This window comes from Rhinichthys klamathensis, unplaced genomic scaffold (assembly GCF_029890125.1).
Source record: "Rhinichthys klamathensis goyatoka isolate OS25496 unplaced genomic scaffold, OSU_Roscu_1.1 h1tg000136l_1, whole genome shotgun sequence".
Taxonomy (NCBI): Eukaryota; Metazoa; Chordata; class Actinopteri; order Cypriniformes; family Leuciscidae; genus Rhinichthys; species Rhinichthys klamathensis.
In genome coordinates, this window is record NW_026606671.1 from 317,144 (window position 1) to 339,947 (window position 22,804).

The 22,804-nt window shown below is 39.0% G+C and overlaps 1 protein-coding gene across 7 annotated transcripts in view; it reads left to right on the forward strand.

Annotated features, from left to right (window-relative positions):
* rapgef2b (Rap guanine nucleotide exchange factor 2b) overlaps positions 1-22,804 on the forward strand; it is a 123,412-nt gene that overhangs the window by 67,508 nt on the left and 33,100 nt on the right. For 5 of the 7 annotated variants that reach the window (XM_056257234.1, XM_056257229.1, XM_056257233.1 and 2 more), the window contains 2 exons: positions 2,052-2,219; positions 8,613-8,630. In XM_056257234.1, coding sequence (XP_056113209.1) covers positions 2,052-2,219; positions 8,613-8,630 — 186 coding nt within the window. Of the gene's footprint in view, positions 1-2,051; positions 2,220-8,612; positions 8,631-21,079; positions 21,485-22,804 lie in introns of those variants that run through there. The other 2 variants (XM_056257231.1, XM_056257236.1) reach the window with 2 other exon arrangements.

A 22,804-nucleotide genomic window follows, 5' to 3' on the forward strand; every position in this document is an offset into this window, starting at 1 on the left:
AGCTACAACTCCTAGTGTAGAAGTTTTAGGGACAACTATGTTATACAGTATTTGTTTATATATAATATTTGTATAAGGGGAGCAATTTAGTTTTGTGTGGTCTAGTTTTATTTTGCATCAGGTGGCAAATTGCCCACTGCGGGTCATTTTCAACATGGCCTCCATTTGATCCTCTCGCCATGCCAAAAAAAAATTATAATTATATTTAGGAACCCAAGCCCTTCCATGCACTCTAATATATTCCATATTCACTTCATGATGTATGTTCACAAGTACAGAAAGACCCTCCCTATCTGCATTTGCAGTCTCGGATTTAGTTAAGCTCATGGAAATGCGCCTACATGTGACTACAACTCAATAGGCTTCTGTGTGTTTCTTCATGTTGAGTGCACTACTGTTCAAGTCAGTAAGATTTTTTTAAAGAAATTAATACTTTAATTTAGCAAAGATGCATTAATTTGATCAAAAGGGACAGTAAAGACATTAATAATGCTGTTCTCTTGAAATATCTTTCATCAAAGAATACCGAAATAGTATCACAGTATTTTTTCCAGACAGCACGCGAACACCTATTCTGTTCTCCTCCACGTCTATTTGTGCTTGAATGGACACATACACCATACCAAAATTGTCAAAATGCCCGCCTCAGTGAGGATACTCATAAACACATTCACTTATGTGAATGTAAACAACTGAGAAAGAAAATTGATGTGTATCATTATATTGGATTCGTGCGTTCGGTCTTAAAGTGACAGCAGCCTAATATTCCTGCTGCTGTCTGTGTCATTAATCTTAATTAAAAAACAAAATACAAAGAGAAAATCACTTTTGTAGCTTTAACAAAGATGAATTACATTTACTTTTGAAGACTATACAGTGTTATTTTCTGTGCCTTGCTGTTAGAAGCACTGTTTATTTCATTTGTATCTTTGTTCCACTGTATTTACCTATAATTGTAATTTGTTTATTATTTTATATGCAGATTCACTCCCCTACAAAATCACCCCAATCATTCTAGAATGATTAATTCTTTCCAAATAGAGCTATTCAAGGCATGTGGTGAAATTGTATTCATATCGCAATATTTATCGCAGAAAAACAAAATATCGCCATTTTTTTTCAGTATCGTGCAGCCCTAGTAGAGTGTATATATGTAGCTCAACCCATAGAGCATGACGCTAGCAACATCAAGGTCACAGGTTGCATTCCCAGGGAATGCATGTACTGTAGACTTTTAAAAGCATCTGCCAAATGCATAAGCATAATCTTTGGTTTGGGCGATGGCAACTGTCCTCGACAGTTGATTGTGCCCTCGTTGGGTATCTCATCTGTTATTACCGGCCAATGCTGCCCTGTAATTACAGGCTGAGGCAGGATATAGATACTGCACTCTCACTTGCTCACACCGCCCAATATATTCCCACTGCTTCGCACTCTCCGGCAGTTGCCATAGCAGCAGTTGGTACGGTAGCGAGAGATTTGATGTGTAATCCCAAAGGCAGAGTGGGTGTGAAATCTGAGGCTGCAGCAAAATAAGGCAGAGGGATAATCATGTCACTTTTCATGGCATAATGTCACAGTGGCCGGCCAGTTTTACATGCAACTTATATCCTTAATGTGTATGATGATGACACACTCATTTACTGTTGTTCAAAGACCTGCCATGGTCAGTTTACACCCCTTCAATGACATTTCCTGGTCTCACCGCAAATATGTTGAATAAACAGTGATCTGGAATATGCATTGTTTAATTATTGCTATTTTACCTAATTTCTAGTTTAATGCCATAGAAAGCGCATAACATGCACAATTCACCACTGAAAGACTCTCGCAAGCTGCTGCTTTGAAACTACATCTCCCTTTTTCTACCTTTCTGTCTGTTGTACGCCTCGCTTTGACGTAGGTGTTTGAGGCTCAGCCCACACACACACACACACAGGCTCGCACACCCACTGCTATTTTTACACAGCGCCAGTAAGAGGGGCGGGAGGGGATGGGGGGGTGGGGTGGGGAGAGAGAGAGTCTCACTCAAATCTCTCCTCCGTTTGCAGGTGGACTATATGGATGAGAATGAGGAGTATTTCCAGCGGCAGGCATCGCACCGACAGTCCCGCCGAAGGTTTCGCAAGATCAACCAGAAGGGCGAGCGGCAGACCATCATTGACACCGTAGACCCATATCCCGCCGGCAAGCCGCCCGTAGCACGGGGATACCATACGGTCAGTCGTATGCTTTAACTTTACCTGTACAGCCTCTCCTTTGCCCCTCCCCCTGTATGACTGTTGGCGTTCCTGTTCCTGTCTGGCTTAGCTTTCGTGTTTGTTTACATGCTGGTAAATGTGTCATTGCAAATGCTTGTTTTTTCTCTATACATAGGGATGGGCGGTATGATCAAAATTCAATATCAGTGATTTTAGATTGTGGTTGTATTTTGTTTTTGTTGAAAAAAATTAGGCTGTTATGCTTTCTTTTTTCTTTTTTTTTATAATCCAGTGAATTAAGTTTTTTGGGATAAAAGCGTTTTTATTTGGATGCAAACAATCACCAGTGCACTACAGCTTCACATTTTATGAACTACATTTCAAAACTAATATTATCAAACATATATGTTGCAGTCTTAATTATGGCTGATTGAATCAAATTTGAAGCTTTAAAATAGCTGATTTATGCATGTTCATCTTTTTTGTGAAATAATGCAAAAAGCGATGCTAATATATCTACGGTGTATAAATGGTGCTGGAAAATCTCTACCGCTTGATGCATTTCTACCATTGCATGATATATAATGTACCATCATACCGCCCCCGTTCTGTCTTTGCATGATGTTGACTGGTATTATTCAATGGATTTGACTTCTGGTGTAAAATATGATCGCGTATTCACATAGTTCTATACCATAGCCAGTTCAGTGCGTCAGGTACACACACCAATGTTCCTCTCACAAAAGTAACACTACAGGGATATTATGTAAAGCTTTAGGTTTCTGGAAGTCTGTTGGCACTCTTTTTGGTAACAATAACCACTTCTCTTTCCTCGTATTACAAATGTGGAAGTAACAAGTTCTCTGTCTCCTTGCTATGAACTTCTCTCCGCTAATATATTTGCATTTGTTCTGCTGTTACTGTAAGAATCTGTTAATTTAGCTAATGCTGCCCCATCCTCATGGGGTTGTGTTCAATTATTTGTTTTATCTTCTGCCTTAAAGGAATATTTTGGGTTAAAAACAACTTAAGTTCTATTGACTGCATCTATGACAGTTTTACCACCCTCAGTTTGCAAAAAGGAACAGATAATGTATTTACTTGCAATGCACTTACAATGGTAGCTAACAAGTGTGCAAAACTGCAGATATTACTCTTTTCACATTGGGTTATTCTATATACACTAGGCATAGTATACATTTCGGATGCAGCCAATGACAGGCTCCAAACTGGTTTCCCAGAAACTCCCTCGGTCTGCCATGGGCCGTTGGTCAAACTCATAGCTCCACCCCCAAACTTGTACCATTGGTTGAGCTAATGTTGCTGTGTTGGACTGGTCAGGATTCTCAAACAAACAGTGTAACAGAGATAAAGTAATATTTATGCTTTACATATAAACTCACCGGCCACTTTATTAGGTACCCCATGCTAGTAACGGGTTGGACCCCCTTTTGCCTTCAGAACTGCCTCAATTCTTCGTGGCATAGATTCAACAAGGTGCTGGAAGCATTCCTCAGGGAGTTTGGTCCATATTGACATGATGGCATCACACAGTTGCCGCAGATTTGTCGGCTGCACATCCATGATGCGAATCTCCCGTTCCACCACATCCCAAAGATGCTCTATTGGGTTGAGATCTGGTGACTGTGGAGGCCATTTTAGTACAGTGAACTCATTGTCATGTTCAAGAAACCAATTTGAAATGATTAGAGCTTTGTGACATGGTGGAAGTAGCCATCAGAGGATGGGTACATGGTGGCCATAAAGGGATGGACATGGTCAGAAACAATGCTCAGGTAGGCCGTGGCATTTAAACGATGCCCAATTGGCACTAAGGGGCCTAAAGTGTGCCAGGAAAACATCCCCCACACCATTACACCACCACCACCAGCCTGCACAGTGGTAACAAGGCATGATGGTTCCATGTTCTCATTCTGTTTACGCCAAATTCTGACTCTAACATCTGAATGTCTCAACAGAAATCGAGACTCATCAGACCAGGCAACATTTTTCCAGTCTTCAACTGTTCAATTTTGGTGAGCTCTTGCAAATTGTAGCCTCTTTTTCCTATTTGTAGTGGAGATGAGTGGTACCCGGTGGGGTCTTCTGCTGTTGTAGCCCATCTGCCTCAAAGTTCGACGTACTGTGCGTTCAGAGATGCTCTTCTGCCCACCTTGGTTGTAACGGGTGGTTATTTGAGTCACTGTTGCCCTTCTATCAGCTCGAACCAGTCTGGCCATTCTCCTCTGACCTCTGGCATCAACAAGGCATTTCCGCCCACAGAACTGCCGCTCACTGGATGTTTTTTCTTTTTCGGACCATTCTCTGTAAACCCTAGAGATGGTTGTGCGTGAAAATCCCAGTAGATTAGCAGTTTCTGAAATACTCAGACCAGCCCTTCTGGCACCAACAATCATGCCACGTTCAAAGTCACTCAAATCAACTTTCTTCCCCATACTGATGCTCGGTTTGAACTGCAGGAGATTGTCTTGACCATGTATACATGCCTAAATGCACTGAGTTGCCGCCATGTGATTGGCTGCTTAGAAATTAAGTGTTAACGAGCAGTTGGACAGGTGTACCTAATAAAGTGGCCGGTGAGTGTAGTTGTCTATACATATTAAGCAGAGAAGGAGAAGTTATTGTAGCATAGAGAAAATGAACGCTTAAAACCAAAGCTAAAGCAAACTCGCACATTATCTTAAGAGGCCATGGTGACAGGCTAGTTTCAGATCGAATAAACAGAGTTCAGGTTTAAAATGGGTGCTAGCTCATTATAACGTAAAAATAGGCGGTGCAATTTTCAGAAGCTTTCTTCTGCTCATTACTGCTGCTTTGAGCAGTAAAATAGGAATAGCATCTTTGTTCCAATGTGTTTTAAATCTCACCCTCCTATTCTCTTTTGGACCATTCCCTCAGTTTCTTAAATGTTCTTTTGCAGCAACTCACATTGTTTGATCCTGTATGTGCAAGATGCTTTACTTTTTTTGTAGTTTCCATTATAGTCGCTCATTTTACTTGTGCCGTGGTGGCTGTTATATGGTCTCTCTGTAGGTGTTCTGCCTATGTGTCCACTGTCAGTATGTCGTGTTGGCTTAAGATGTGCTGGTGTTTTATGCGCTCAATCCCCACTGTGCTCTGGGCAGGCTGAAGTGAGAATCCACTGCACTGCTACCATCTGGATGTGTGATATACAACATCATCAAGCCCCAGCCGAGTAGAGGACAGAGACAGAGCAGAGAGAAAGGGGGGGAAAAAATCATATATACTGTGTATGTATTTACATTTGTTTAGATCAGATATTGGGTTCAGATATCCAATACATTAGTTGTCAACTGTAATGGGTCTTTCAGTAGTTCATTCTTAAAATGATCACATATGCAAGATTATGGAGAACAAATGTAAATACATCCTTGGCTGGCACACATTTTTGAGGCTTTTTGAAGTTGAAGGACAGGTTTACTCTCAAAAGCATGTCATTATATCAATGCTTCCACTTATTTTTGCAAATGTATCATTATTTGCTCTTACATTACATTAACCAGCAATAAATTAAGAATTGGCAAGATTTTGAAAATGGCTTGATTTATTTTAATTTATATTATTTTATTTTATTTTGATGACATGACCGATTACAAAACGGCGTACATTTATATTATTTAAAATTTTATATTCATTTATTTATTGATGAATTCATTTATTAATTCATTTTTTTTCTTTTTGGATTAACATATGCACTGATGAATCATTCACAATAAGGAACATTTATATAGGAAGTTATTCAGGTCAGTTTTGATTTCGTGGTCATTTTAAAGGATGGATGCCACGTTGATAGCAGGTTGTAAGGAGAACAGGGCATTTTTTTTTTACGTCTTTCCTTCGGCACCTAAAGAGAACAAATAACAGAGTTGTATTTTATTCTACTAAATCTCCAGCAGATTTGAGTGACGCTCTGCTTTCATAACGCTTTGGGCATTAATCTTGGGAATTTTTGACACCGATGTTTCATGGAGGTTCAAAGCTGGACCATCACGTAGACACATTCCTGATTTGTCTCCCCCAATTCTACTGCAGTTCATTCCCAGCATTCCTCCAATTCCCCTGGGAGAGAAGCCAGTGTTCCCTCAGCTTGTTTGGAAATTCTTGTTTTGTTTGGTACAACAAAATACGTCAAGCATCATTGAGCTAAATTGTTTTCCCCTTGAGATACATTAGAACGGGACACCAAAATTATTCCCACCATTGTATCTTCTCAGCTGCACAGTTTTCCCCAAACAGCTCCCTTTTTTTGTTATGGTCCGTGGGAAGAGATTTGGACCGTGTTTTTGTTCTCAGATCAGTGGTAGCAGGCTAAGAAAGTTCACAGTAGTGTCTTCAAGAGGGAACGCATGGGATGTTAAGCTGACGGGCGTTCCAGCTAATCTGCGAGTTTTTGAGTGCCTCCACGGTGGGATTTCCATACTCAGACATAGCCGAAGGTGAAAATTCACTTCCCAAACATTACATCATGTATCAGCCTTATGTATCTCACGTAACCTTATAGAGACTCTCTGACTGAGATTAATTTGATTCAGTTTCTGGAACCAGAGTGAAATAATTGTACTCTGTGCTGCCCGCCTCACACAGTTGAACTCGTCTCAAGATTCTCTGCCCTTTTAGACATATTTCAGATTTGTCATACTGTATTTGGAGGCATCTTGTAGATGCGTAATAATTCAAAACTGCTTGGAGCCACATGATGAGGTACAGTTAATTCATCTCAGTGATGTTAGTGGACGTACCACACTCCTTCTCCAGTCATTTAAAGGGATACTCCACCCAAAAATGAAAATTCTGTCATCATTTACTCACACTCAAGTTGTTGCAAACCTGTATGAGTTTCTTTCTTCTGCTGAACACAAAGGAAGATATTTTGAAGAACGATTGGAGCCAAACAGTTGTTTGGCACCATTGACTTCCATAGTAGAAAAAAAATACTATGGAAGTCAATGGTGCCCCACAACTGTTTGGTTCTAAACGTTCTTCAAAATATATTCCTTTGTGTTCAGCAGAAGAAATAAACTCATACAGGTTTGCAACAACTTGAGGGTGAGTAAATGATGACAGAATTTTCATTTTTGGGTGGAGTATCCCTTTAAGCAACATTTTTGACTATCAACAACATGTCAGTCTATTCCACACCAAAACAGGAAAGGCGCTGATGTTTAGAATGTTTTTCACTATTAAACTATATAATATAGGCTACACTATTATATTTTTGCTTATTATACAGTCCCAATTTTAATTTTCATTGCATTGCATTTTTTATTTTATTTTTCATAGTTTAGTGTAGTGATTATAATTATTTCATGAAAAAGAGGGATTGAGAAATGTAATTTGATCATTTTTTGCTAAAATACCATGTTGCATTTTTGTGTTGTTTTGCAGTGAGAACCCAGCAATACGCAAGCAATTATGTGTATTATTATTATTTCATTTATTTTTTTCTGAAAATCACAGGTTATCACAGACACTGAGGGAATTTGTTGAAGTTACTCTCATATCACACTTACATTTGTGTTGTAAACAAACACCCCATGAAATCGAAATTGTAGATTAGGCTTTTAGTTCATAGTTTTGAGATCATCTGTATACTTACAATAAAAAATGTAGTCTTTTTCTATCTCCATCTAGTGTAGCAAGTACTAAAAGATGATTCAAAACTGTGACGAAAATTAATGCTTAGGCCTATTTAATTATTTTTTTTTATGAAAAAAAAAACCCTACCCAATTTTCCATTTTCAATAGGGGGAAAAAACTGCTCTTGTCAAGCCATTTCATTCAATCTTTAAATAAAATTAGATTGTCTGTCAATAGTGACTTTAAGACTAGCGAACAGTGAATGCCTTGTTTTTGGCTCACACTGGGTACCATTTTGTCTCTCTATAAATCTGTCTTTTTCCCTTCCTCTCCAGTACTGTGGGGCAGCTGGTCTTTAATGATCATGAGACCCTTGTTCAGTCAATGAATACCAGGTTTTTCCTTTTTTTGCGTCTCTTGGTTTGCTGATCATTGCATTTCAGTTGTTCAATAACTAAATGACCTCTCATCATCTGTATTTGGTTGCATAATTATCAGCTTTTCTGTTCACCTGAAATGTCCGCGTTCCTTATTTTAGCTTTGTGGCTTTTTATTTCAGCATCCGCCTCATGTTTCTCGGCTGTGTGTGTGTGTATGTGTGTGTGCACTACCCTCTGTTGTTTTTTGATAGCGTCTGAGCTTTTATAAAGGATGTGTCCCTCTCTTCTTCCCGTAGTATGACTTGCAAAGTGCTTAACAGGGTTTCTCTGAGCCTGCTCTGTTCCTCAATAACCCAGGCTGGTAATAACTCTCCTCTTCTCTGCTTCTCTCCTCATACTGGCTCCTCCACAGGAATGCGTTAAGGCTCAGGTATCGTACTTTATTCACTGTTTCTGTTTCTCTGTGTGTCACTTCCTGCAGCTGTGATTTCTATGTATATGTGGGTTATATACTGTATGTGTGATGAGAGTTTATGACCTTGTGACTGAAGCAATAAGGATTATTTGTGTAGATGTCTTGTGTGTATTTTTGTTGCCAAATGAATGTTTGGTCCAACAATGATTTAAAGTGGGTGAATTTATACTGCAAGCTTCCAGGTTGCACGCTGAGATTGCCTCATAACAATTTAGATTTTTTATGTTTTTTTGAGTGCCACTTGCTGCTGGTGTTCCTGGGGCATTGCTATGCTATACTGTGAATGTGTTAAACAGTTGCAAGGGTGTTCTGATTGACTGCTTGGTGGTTGCTTACTGGACCAAGTCAAAAGTCACTGTAATCTTCTGGTTTCTAGATATGGTTTGGGTACCTCATTGTTTTTTTTGTTTTTTTGTTTTCCTGGCCAGCGAAAATAATAATTTTATTAATTTAAGCCTGTAATAGTATACCTTTCCTCAATAAGCTGCACAGTTTGAGGTATCATTTATGTAGCACAAATGGTGCTGGATGAGTTATGTACTGGTTAGGTTCACTCTTTCACAACCAACATATTATATTAGTTTCTCAACTAGTTTTGCTTGAAGACACAGATTATACATTGGACATCAAGCGGCGACCCAGAACAGTAACTAAACTAAATTGTATATTTATTTTTAAAATCAAACATTGTAATTATTGTATAATTCTTTATAATAATATAATATAATATAATAAATAAGATATCATCCACGGCTTACAACGTGGAGGCAACTGCCTGACGTGAAGCAGAGGCTGGTTGTCTCCGCAAAGTGCATTAAAAATATTTAAATGCGGGCTGCAGCGCAATATATGACTGGAAGGGTAAAATTGACGGTTATTTCCACAGTTACGGCTTATTAGATCTAGCATTCTGCACGCTTTGAATCAGACACAGAGATAAAGTAGTGCGTAAGATTACATTTATTTGAATGAATGAATGAATGAATTCTAGCATTTATTTGAATTAATTATTGAGAGATGAGAGGTGTCTCATCTCTCTGTCTATTAACAATAAAGCTGTGAGTTTAATTACTTAGCAATAGCAATGTAACCCCTTCGTCGCAGAGAAACATAATGTAGCGATTCAGTAGCGAAGCTTTTACTAAAAGTCGCAGTGCTGTGTTGAAAACAAGTTTCTGTGTTCCTAAATGTTTGTTGTGTGTGCACAGCGCGATCTCCGCTCTCTGTGTGCGAGTGACGTGTGTGTGTGTGTGTGTGTGTGTGTGTGTGTGTGTGTGTGTGTGTGTGCGCGCTTCAATGAAAACAGCCCTTTTTGGTCCATTTTCTCTATTTTTACATTTGGCCTTATAAACCATATGTAATGGAGATGGAACACTATGTGTTTGGTATCTATGGATTCAGAAGACCCTAAGCTAACATAAGCATGCATGCAATGTGTTTATAAAGGAAGTATGAGTGAAAAATGTACTATAAACTAGAGAATTTCAAAAACGGAAATTAGATTTTTGTCATTTATTTCTGAAAATCACACATCACACAACAATAGTGAACAGTTTTTGAACAAAAAATATATTTGTCAAAGCCTTTGCTTGACAGACATGTGTAATTGTTAAATAAAATGTGTAAAGAACAATGAAAAATGTAACTTTATTTACAAATAGTCCAAGGCGTTTTTCTTAGGAATGTTTAGAATTTTCTAAGCAATGCTTTCTCCTCGTCACTCTCCAGTAATTGTTCCAGAGCTTGTTCCACCGTAAAGCGTCTACTGCTTGCCATCATAAAAGTGCTAAAACAATAAATAATGCTATAATTGTATGTGTGTATATATATATATTATAATTGTTCTGTCTCTCTCATATAAATCTCTGATAATCCGCTCCGTAAGCCTCCGTTCGCTCTCTCTCCTTCTCTCCATTCAACGCTGTTTGCGTCATATCCCTAACTATAGAGCTGGTAAGTCCCGCCCCTTCTGCTTACCCCGCTGGACCTCTAGGTTGAAAATTCGTCAATGCAAGTGAATGAGAGAAAATAATTATTTTCTAATCCCGTTTGAATTTTGCAATGAATGTGAACATATGTTGTCTGTGAATTTTGTATATAATATTTCGTGTAAAGAATGCTACAATTTAGCGGGTAGAATTTTCATACGGTTAGACTTTGTGTGAGAGCACTTTGTGGACTACAACTCTTCACTGCTTTCGACGCGTTTGATATACGTCACCACCACTAGCACACGGATCCCGCTAAACATGCCTTTGTTTGAATGGTGACATTTGGGTACAAAAAACACAGGCATCTCGATCTAATTCCTTAGATTATCGCACCGTGATTTGTGGAGGGAAAATGTGTTATGCGGTGACGTCACATATGCGACGTGTAGTCTTTCTCGTTATGTCTATTCCACAACTGCTAGCCAAAGAATCATACAATATACTGTCAAACTCGTTACATGAGAAATTATATAAAAAATGCACAGACAACATATGTTCACATTCATGGCACAATTCAAACGGGATCAGAAAATAATTATTTTCTCTAATTCACTTGCATTGACGCTTTTTCAACCTAGAGGTCCACTTGGAGTTTTACGGATGGGCGGGACTTACCAGCTCTATATAGTACCACCCCTTGCAAGGCTACAGAGTCCTCTGATTTGCTAGAGACGTCATGGTAACCTTCCTCTGATTGGGTAAGAAAAATATTTCTCCATCGGCAATTTTTCCATTGGTTGTTGTTCGCGGAATCTGCCAAACAACATCGATTTCATTGGCTTTTTACATAGTGGTATTGCGCAACAAGGAAGTGTGTATATTTACTAGCCGGGTGAGTTATCACTGTTTTCAGCGGAATCTGAGGAAGGCGGTAAAAAAGACCGCACCTCTCTATCATTAATAGTATTTAAGATAATTACACATTTGTAAAAGTATGCCATTTTGGGCGGTACCGCCCAATCCGTCCCCAGAGGGTTAATATAGAACAGTGATTAAACTGACTTGGAGCTACCTGTGCATTAAAAGGTTTTAATGCACACCTTCCAGCCAATCAGAATGGAGTATTCAGACAGACCATAATATAATATAATAATATAATATAATATAAAAATGTATATACTATAAACATTTTATATAAATGTATTTATTAATAATAGGCCCAAGAATATGCAAAATAAATAATAATAATAACATGACATAGTCTGAATTGGACACTGACTGTTTTGTGAAAAACAACAACAAATGCATGAAGTACCAAGTATTGATTAAACAAACTCTGGGCCAAATATTGTATTGGTTTTAGCTATATTACTGTTTTACCATTTACATTATTAGCCATATGCCAAAGAAACATGCTTTTGAAATCAATAACCAAAGATTAGTTTGAACCATTTGATTCTGATTTGATTTACTTTGCTATCCTAACTATGCACAATTAAATGTTCAATTATTTTTATTATTTCCCTTGTCTGTCCCGTTATTTATGTAAAACAACAACAGCAATTTAGGATTTAGTAGCTAGGCTTATTTTGCTGCACTAGCAGACTCAGCCTTTTCCCAGCACAAACAAGGGTGCATGTAAGATATTTGTGTGTTAATGTGTTTTAGCGTGTTATTTGACGCCCTAGGCCTGATGAGGGCTGCTGATGGGTAGACTTTGCTGCCGCTGAGCTGATACTTGTTTTGCCGTAATTAGATTCAGTGAGGAGTGAAACAAAGCGATTTGGAGATGGAAAGTGAGATCGTGTGCGTTAGAGACTGGAAAGGAGTGCGAGAGGGAGTCTTGTCAGGTGTTCTTGTGAAGAGTCGGCTCTATTTTTAGAGCTGTCCTCAGTGATGGCTGCTGCTGCTGCAGTATATGGCATCACAGAGACACAAAAGGCCTGCACTTAAAAAGATTTATACCACTGTAAACTCACAGACACATTCAAAGCTATCGTATGGCTTCAGAAGACTCGGAATAAAGTGCACACGTCATATCTGTTTGTGGCCCTCAGGGTTTTATACTGTCACACATATATATTGTATTGCTGCGGAGAAATATCACTAAACGTGCTTTGTTTTCTTCATGTTTGCTGCACAACACTGTAGAAAGAAAATGATTAGTATTTCTGTCCTGCTGAACTTGCCATTAGCATAAACGACAGTTGACTGTTATGACACCAGCTCCGTCATTGCTGTTATGACAGTTATGATAGAGCTGATGGTTTAAGCCACACGGACGTTTCAAATGATAACAGCGGGGCGTCGGGTCCAGATGGACGGCCATCAGCCAGGAGCAGTGTACCTTGCAGAAACCTTGCAGTCCTTTGATCTTGCTGTCTTTTTATCCCTCTTTTCTCTCATGCTCATATTCAGTCTTCAGCAGTTTTGTTGTAGATTACCATGCATACATGGTAATAGAGGTTGACCGGTAAATCAGTGTCCCATCCAGTGACCTTTCAGGTTTGCTCTTTAACTTTTACACCTGGAACTTTCTTTCTCCAGAGCAAACAGCTTCAACTTTGCCCTGTTATGACTAGAGTTGTGAATCAATAATCATATTTAGATTCATACAGGTATTTTTTTTAAGTGCTGGAGGCATTTTTTTCTGGTCTGTTAAAGGGTTCTTTTTTTTCTATTGCATTGTCCTCACTATTTGCACGCAACAATCATGCAACACGACCATTGTAGTCAGATTAGTCAACTATTTTTTTTTAATGAATTCATCAAAAAGACTTACAAATTATTCTCATATTCATGAGTTATCGGTTTGAACCAGTCTACACTCACCGGCCACTTTATTAGGTACCCCATGCTAGTAACGGGTTGGACCCCCTTTTGCCTTCAGAACTGCCTCAATTCTTCGTGGCATAGATTCAACAAGGTGCTGGAAGCATTCCTCAGGGAGTTTGGTCCATATTGACATGATGGCATCACACAGTTGCCGCAGATTTGTCGGCTGCACATCCATGATGCGAATCTCCCGTTCCACCACATCCCAAAGATGCTCTATTGGGTTGAGATCTGGTGACTGTGGAGGCCATTTTAGTACAGTGAACTCATTGTCATGTTCAAGAAACCAATTTGAAATGATTAGAGCTTTGTGACATGGTGGAAGTAGCCATCAGAGGATGGGTACATGGTGGCCATAAAGGGATGGACATGGTCAGAAACAATGCTCAGGTAGGCCGTGGCATTTAAACGATGCCCAATTGGCACTAAGGGGCCTAAAGTGTGCCAGGAAAACATCCCCCACACCATTACACCACCACCACCAGCCTGCACAGTGGTAACAAGGCATGATGGTTCCATGTTCTCATTCTGTTTACGCCAAATTCTGACTCTAACATCTGAATGTCTCAACAGAAATCGAGACTCATCAGACCAGGCAACATTTTTCCAGTCTTCAACTGTTCAATTTTGGTGAGCTCTTGCAAATTGTAGCCTCTTTTTCCTATTTGTAGTGGAGATGAGTGGTACCCGGTGGAGTCTTCTGCTGTTGTAGCCCATCCGCCTCAAGGTTGTGCGTGTTGTGGCTTCACAAATGCTTTGCTGCATACCTCGGTTGTAACGAGTGGTTATTTCAGTCACTGTTGCCCTTCTATCAGCTCGAACCAGTCTGGCCATTCTCCTCTGACCTCTGGCATCAACAAGGCATTTCCGCCCACAGAACTGCCGCTCACTGGATGTTTTTTCTTTTTCGGACCATTCTCTGTAAACCCTAGAGATGGTTGTGCGTGAAAATCCCAGTAGATTAGCAGTTTCTGAAATACTCAGACCAGCCCTTCTGGCACCAACAATCATGCCACGTTCAAAGTCACTCAAATCAACTTTCTTCCCCATACTGATGCTCGGTTTGAACTGCAGGAGATTGTCTTGACCATGTATACATGCCTAAATGCACTGAGTTGCCGCCATGTGATTGGCTGCTTAGAAATTAAGTGTTAACGAGCAGTTGGACAGGTGTACCTAATAAAGTGGCCGGTGAGTGTATAAGACTCACTGAATCGTAGTGATTCTTTACCTACTAACTGAACTGCACATCATGGCTTTCATCATTTTTAATTTTTAACTCAAATTTATTTGAGACTTGTTACTGTGCTTTGTGTATATAAGTTTTGTAAGACTGTCTAAAACCAGCATTACTGACTGGTTGTTCATATAGGAAACTTATAGTTAAAGATATTTTGAACTGAGTTTTGTTTCGTAAAGGATACTTAGTGGTATTGTTTATTATCTAGCCAGGTCCAATTTTGGCAGGCAGGGGAAGAGTAACTTCGTTAAATGACACAAAGAGTCATTCATCTAATCAAATCTCTATCCCAGAATCTTTAATTCCTTATGATCCCTATACCTAATTATGAGACACATTTTTGTTTTCTTTTAATGCGGCTCATTCTTACAGTAATTTATTATTTTGATAAGCCCAGATTCTCCCAGTGTTTTATTTAAAATGGACTCATTATACAGGAAATATGAATAATTCATATGTGTGCCATAGTTTTGATGTGTGCATGTTGTAGTAATATCTCATCAGAATGCAGTTGCTCTACTTCTGGAAGATGGAAAAACACACTTCCTTCTTTGGGAACTGTTACATTGACCCTTCATGCCCTCCACAATTACCAGAACGCCACATCTCACTTCACCATTGTTTTTAGACCAGCAACTCTTCCTCCTGCCTTTCTTTCCTTAAGAAATTCACTTCAGCACTCTCGCTCTAGTAGGAAATCCTCTTCCTGCATTTGTGTTTTGACAGGAAGTGTGCAGGATTGCAAGTGCGCTAGTGGACACTTTGAACCTTGACAGGCGGTGTGAGAATCAAGCATATCTTATGAGCAAGCCGAGGCACTTTCTCTTCCTCCACAGGATTAAACACCTATGTTGTCTATAGCATTGATCTTTAATTAGTCCCATGCTAAACATATTGCCCCAAGACATATCAGTTCTTCTTAGCCACATGCTAAGAGAGCAAAAACACTGCTTTTTTTGGCCAATGAGCTACACATGACTATAATTGGGATGCAACGACTTGTAAAAGTCGTTTGAATGTTTTTAGACTTTTTCGAGTTCGAAAAATTGAAAGATAACTGTAGCCGTTACACCTACTAGGAGAACCCTAATCATAATATTCATATTATAAAACAAATTCTAGTTTATGTTCTTTTAAAAGATTAATTCATAATCTAAAAAAAGCTGTAAGCCAGTTGCATTTATTAATATTAATAAGATTCTTCCACCAAGTAATAGTTCATTAGTCTAACGGTAAGCTGTTTATGGGTGCCAAGCAACAGAGGTATTTAAATGTGGAATCTGTGCATTTATCTGCATTTTACAACAGCTTTGAACATTGCTCATCGCTTCACTATATACCATACTACTATTCTATATAAATGTTTGAATCTTTTTTAATAGCTGATATACATCATAATTTAAATACATTGTGCTTTTTAGCAAAATAGCAACTATAAACGACATGCAGTAGCAGGCTACTAAATTGCATTACTGAACTGAAGAGCTGTATATTGTGAAAATGAATGTTAATTAATCTAATTATTAATTGATCATAATGCTGTTTGGAACCACTTTGTCCTGCTTAACCAACCCCCTTTAGCCCATTGTTAATGTATCGCAAGTCTTGGTTTATTTATTTAATAACGGATAGGTCATTTGAAGTTGCTCTCCTCGTAGTATAAAGGCAGTGGCCCTTATTGTTATGCATGCAATGTTCTCTGTCTACGATCTTAACCAGCCCTAACACTGCATGTTAATTACTGTGCAAGTCATTTAGATGATTACTCCTACATTACTATAGACATTTAACTGTAATGAAACAGGTTAATTGAGGTATTAGTTGGACTGTGTCATATCACAGTATAATTAATTGTATATCATGAAAATAATATTTATGTCACAATATTATTATTGAGTTTATATTGGCCTATTTTTGGTTTTGGATAATCCTGTAAATTAAATGGTTTACAGATGGTATTTCAACTAATTAGATTTTTTTGGGGGGGGGGTGATCTGTGTCACAATGATTTGATTGTGACACAGATCAAAACCAGATTCTCTTAAAGAATAGCAAGTTGTGCCTCGTCTTGACTCGTCACATTTTGCTTTGTATTTTTCTTTGCTCCATGTTTATTCACCATGCTCATGTATAACCCACTGTAGCCATATAATATCTACCACAGTATAAAACAAAACATTTTTACCACCATTACAAAGCAGCTCTATTCTATTATCCATTATCTATATTAGATTTCAGTACAAAATGAGTGTTTGCATTTGCTTGTCACATTTGCAAGAAGCTTTCTTCATTGTCACATTGTCACTGTGGCCTATGAGTGCAGCCCTTATGTTCTCACATTTTGACAAGGTTTGGCGTGAATGGAATGATCCGGAAGAGCTTCAGTCGATGTTAATCCTATCTGTCTCTCTCTCTCTCTCTCTCTCTCTCTCTCTCTCTCTCTCTCTCTCTCTCTCTCTCTCTCTCTCTCTCTCTCTCTCTCTCTCTCTCTCTCTCTCTCTCTCTCTCTCTCTCTCTCTCTCTCTCTCTCCACTTCCTCTCATTTCCTCTGTATCCGACTCCCTTGAGTATAGGCTGAAGAGGGATCTTTGACAGTTGTGCTGTTTTCAGCAGTAGAGGGATAACAGTAGCTTTTCAAAAGGAACTAATATCTCAATTTGTATTCTGAAATGCCTCTCGGAGCTTTGTAAGAAGCATGACATATTTTGCCTACATCATCACTTCTCTAAACTGCTTGGTTTTCCTTTTTTTATGGATTGATTAATTGATCAAAACCTTTATCGATAACATTAATAAACCACAACTTCATATTATTGCATGTCTTAATGTATTGAGCTTTGATTGGCCTTGTGCTAAACAAAGTACTATCAATGAGAAACTATAACTGATGTAGTTTGAAGGAACTTGGATGGCATAACTAGTGATAGCCAATAAATCAGCAGATATTTGGTTATGTTAAAATGATCAGCATCAGGTTCTTAAGGGATAAATGCTTTCCACACACAGACTCACTCACTTACTCACACACACACACACACACACATATATATGTATATATATTTATATGTACTGAATTTTAAGTAGTACGTTATGTTTTAAGTAGATTCAATTTAAGAATTTTAAGTAGTAAATGTTCTGTTTTCAGGTATTATTTTTACTGAATTTAAATTATTTAATTATTTAATATTATATAATATGTGTGTGTGTGTGTATATATATATGTGTATATGTAGGGAATTTTGAGTGGTATTATGTTTTTTGCAGGTTGCAAATGTTCTATTTTCAGGTATTTATTTACTGAATTTTAATTATTATTATTATTATTTGTATAATACAGTTTAAACAAATGTCTAATATTGTGCACCACTTTGATCCCTAGACATCTGTATGCGCCAGCCTTTAAAAAAAAAAAAACACATCTATTGATCACTAAACATAACAGCTGGATTGTAATGTACAATAATCTAAAAACCTATTTGCTCACTCACTTCTTCAAATAGATTTCTTGTGTCTTCATGGACTTGGACTGTCTTTGTTGTTTCACATGAAGCAGAGGCTGCTTGACCCAATCTCAACCTTTTCTTTAATGAGAATCTATTGTTCCTGAAATGTGCTTTGGGTGATGCTGAGCCGTCCCTTGATGTGACCCTGTTACCGCGGTGACGTAATGACGCTCAGTTTTCCTATGATGATTGCTGGTTACTCTAACGACGAGACGTGGCAGCACCTGAGCTTGTTTTTGTCAGGCATTACATCATCGGGGATGATGTCATCAGGGGGTTGTTTTGGTCCCCGTGCATATCTGGAAGCTGTCCAAAATTTCACTCGCTAATGCCTATCTGTATCTTCACACCCACACCGCTTTTGTAAGCACAGGCGATAAACATGCAAGCTGGCTGTTTCTATTTGATACGGTAGCTAAATGCTTAGGTCTAAGGATAAAGGCTAAAAGCCTTTACAATGTTTTTAACATATAATTGGCATTTCATTGCATTACATTCAGATGAAGCCTTTGATGCAACCATTAACAACACACATTTTCATTCAAATATATTCCTTTTAATTTTGGCAAAATTGTTTTAGCCAATATTTTATGGATTTATAAAGATTGTTTTTATTTACTATTATTTATGTTTTTATTTACATCGAATTGCCTTTCCGTCAGTCAGACTTATGTAGTTATACATAGTAGATTTATGATCTAAAATGTGTCAGACATTAGCAAATTGAAATTTGCATAAGTCATCTGATTGGCTGTCTGTTGGCCTGCTGCCCTGCATTGTTCATATTTTTCTTTGTTATTCAAATTCTAATTATCATATAGTGTCAGTCCAGGGCACAGCTAGATATCACAGCTCACCTCTCCGTGGAACAATAAGCGCTTTATATCAAATGGACTGATGACTGATTGATTGAATGATAACATTTAATGTAGGCCTATGTCTTTATTTTGACTGACAGAAATAGAGATAGACCTTTAGGGAAGTGTGTGTGTGTGTGTGTGTGTGTGTGTGTGTGTGTGTGTGTGTGTGTGTGTGTGTGTGTGTGTGTGTGTGTGTGTGTGTGTGTGTGTGTGTGTGTGTGTGTGTGTGTGTGTGTGTGTGTGTGTGTGTGTGTGTGTGTGTGTGTGTGTGTGTGTGTGCGTGTGTGTTTGTGTTTGTGGGGTGAGCTCACTTCCGTCATCACAAAGCTAAAGGGTCGTGTGTGGGCGTGGCCGTCAGTCGCCCAGAGGGGTAACTGGAGTGTGTGTGTGTGTTTGGTGGGGGGTGGGGAGTGAATTGGCAGCGTTGTCATAGTAACAAGGAGGATGTCAGAGAGCCATGTGCTCTGTGCTTCTGTCGTCTGCTACCGTCTTCCATCTCTCTGTCTATTTTTCTTCCTCTCCTCCAGCCTTCTCTCACACTCTCCCGCCCAAACCGACCAGGAAATGGCTCTCCTCCGTGGTTGCCATGCCAACTGCCTGCAGCCCTGGTGGTGAGCGGAGGGGAGCGTGATAATGACATTACTCTCGCTGGGCTAACTGTGCTCATCCTTCATTTCTCTTGTCTTTCCATCCCTCTCGTCCTCTCCCCCTTCACCGTTCAACTCTCCCTTATTCTCTCTTTTTTCCATATCTGCTCGTCACCCGTTGCATGCTCTTTTATTCACATTTTCTCATTAGTGCCTTTAGTCTTGCAGTGTGTGTGCGAGTGTATGCGTGTATGTATACGGGTAATTCACATTAAATACTTCTGAGAAGTTTACATGTCCTGTGCGATGTTCCATTGTTCCATGTCAAACTATTTTTATTTATTGGTGCTAGCAACACTAAGCTCATGGGTTTGATTCTCAAGGAATATAAATAAATGTAATGTTTAAAATGTATACTCATATACACGCAAAATAAATTTACATTTGTGCGTTTGGCATATGCATGTGTCCAAGTTATATGTTATGTTATATTATATTATATAATATAAAATATATAATAAAGTTATATTAATATTCTCTCTCTCTTGTATACAAACACACGCTTATATATTTACAAACTTTCATGTTAGATGCGATTAATTGATTTGACAGCACGAATATATATATATATATATATATATATATATATATATATATATATATATACACACACACAAACATTTGCAATCTGCAGATGCATTTGTCCAATTTATAATATAGTATATTATATACGTATGTTACTGTAAATATTAATGCAATATTGGAACTAAATATTTGAATAAAATATTATATTATAATAATTATATGAAAAAAAAAACATTATACATCTTATGAATGCCCTTATAATGGCTATATAGATGTGATTTGATTACATGGGGTTTTAAAATGAACTAGTAAAGGCAAAAATATGTTTTAAAAAAAGTGAGCATTTACAGAACCTAAACATTCCCTTTTACATTCATGTAAATGTTAACCTTTATGACGATTAACCACATTATGCGTCAACTCCACATATATGTGTTGGAGTATATGTGTGTAGTGAGCGACACCAACGGCGCTCTTTCAACATCAGTGAGGGAGGGAGGAGGTTCCTATTCAAAGCCCCCTCTCTTTCTCCCTCTCCACACACACAACACACAGTCTCTTACACACTCACACACCCCCTGCTTTGGACACAAATGAACCGGGAGTGTTTAACAAAGACAGCTTGGATGCGTGAGGTTGGTTCCCTGGTCACAGTCTCGGCTAATGGTGCATAAAGCCGTGCGCGTGGAGACGAGAGAGACCGATGAAGAGGATGGGGAGGGAGTGAAAGTGCTGTCAGCCATTTTTGCTTTTTTTCCCCTCATTTTTTTACAACACTGTCGATCGGCATTGCTTGTCACTGGTAGGAGAGGCTCGCCCAATTACCCGAAACGGAGGATTGGTTCTTTTGCTCATCCCTGCCTGGATTTCTCATCCTTTTGCGCTGCGTTTCTCCTTTTTTATTTGAATTTTTCCTTCCTTCATCTCTTTTTTTCCATGGACCTAGTGGACAGACAGATGGCATGTGCACCTGACAAGAAAAAACGTTGATTTTTTTTGGAGGGGGAACCGTGTCAAATCCAGCGCATCATCTCCGGCGAACATACTCTCTCCCCCTCCTTTCCCGGGAAAGATTCTCCTCTTCTCCCCTGCAGGAGGGGGGAGAAAAGAAGGGAGACAGGGGAAGACTCACTGGAGGGGGGAGAGAGGGGAAGATTAGTGGGAACCAGCAGGATGCTTAAATTTCGCCCTGGCTCTGCACCTCCATTATGAAGCCATTAGTTAGTGGTGGTGGCCATGGAGTCTCCAGCCAGGCTGATAAAAGCCCTGTAAGTATCGACCCTACATTTCTAGCTCCCTCGCCTCAAAATACTACCAGCATTCGCTCATCAGATTAACCTGATGTGCCGAACATGATCAGGATGGACAGATGGCGTCAGATGCATTCAAAATCTAATGTTCGTTTCATTGCAGAGAGATAAATGAGTTGTATGTGGGGTTTAAATGGCGTATTTCTGTGTCTCTAGCGTTTCTGTGAATGTGTAGCTTGGTTTTGATACGCAGTTGCTCAAAGGGTTAATTGCATGTATGCAGATCTGTTTTGATTGACATTTCACGCAGGTCAAGCTTACCGCTGCGTTTTATCGCTCAACCCCGTTGAATCTCGTTTTACGAGAGGCTGTCGAGTGCCACGACCTCATTCATCCGCTGCCAGTGTAATGTGTGTCAGTGTGTGAAGGCGGCCATGTGCATGCCGCCCCCCGTCACCCCTGCACACATGCTCAGATGTGTGTGTACTGGATGATGAAATGGCCAAGATTGTGTCGTGTTTGTCACAGTAATCGGTAAAAAATGATGTTTAAATGGCTTTATGATGACTGTGTGTGAGCGTTTGAGTGTGGGAGGAGTTATGACATCACTGAACGATGCTGTCAGCTCGTGACCGAATGCATTTTTGATTGCTTGTCCGCGTACGTGTGTACATGCGAATGAATGATCACGCTCTTCTGTGTTTGCACATGGGTGGCATCGGAAAGCGATCAGCGCCGGACTGCTGAGTGGAATGATGAGCACTTTTAGCTGTAAATGAATTGATCTTCTGTCAGCCGTAATGCGCTAGCGTTCACTTGGCCTTGACGTGCCGTGTTCGAACGCCTTCATAGACTACAGACCATAGTCCCTGACATCACAGAGCATTGCCACGCAACAAATATAACTATTGTCTGTGGAAGTTGCAGTGATATGGCGAACAGGTGTTTTACGTCAGAGCTGTTAATATTGTGGGTTTTAGCACAACTACAACGCTGTGTTTTATAATTTAATTTTCCCTTTGTGAATGCAAGTTCACTTCGTGTATGTTGTCTTTGACTTATATTAATCTTCATACATCCTTTTCATTTCAGGAATAGCGCTTCTGTTTACAATAGTAACCTGAAAGAACATACAATAGCCTACTGGTCAAACGTTTGAGGTCGGTAATATTGTTTTAAATGAAATATGTATCTTATGCTCACCAAGGCTATATTGATTTGATCAAAAATACAGCAAAACAGTAAACATTTAAAATTCTATTTGATTATATTTAAAAATGTAATTTATTGCTGTGATGGCAAAGCTGCATTTTCAGCAGCAATTACTCTTCAGTGTCA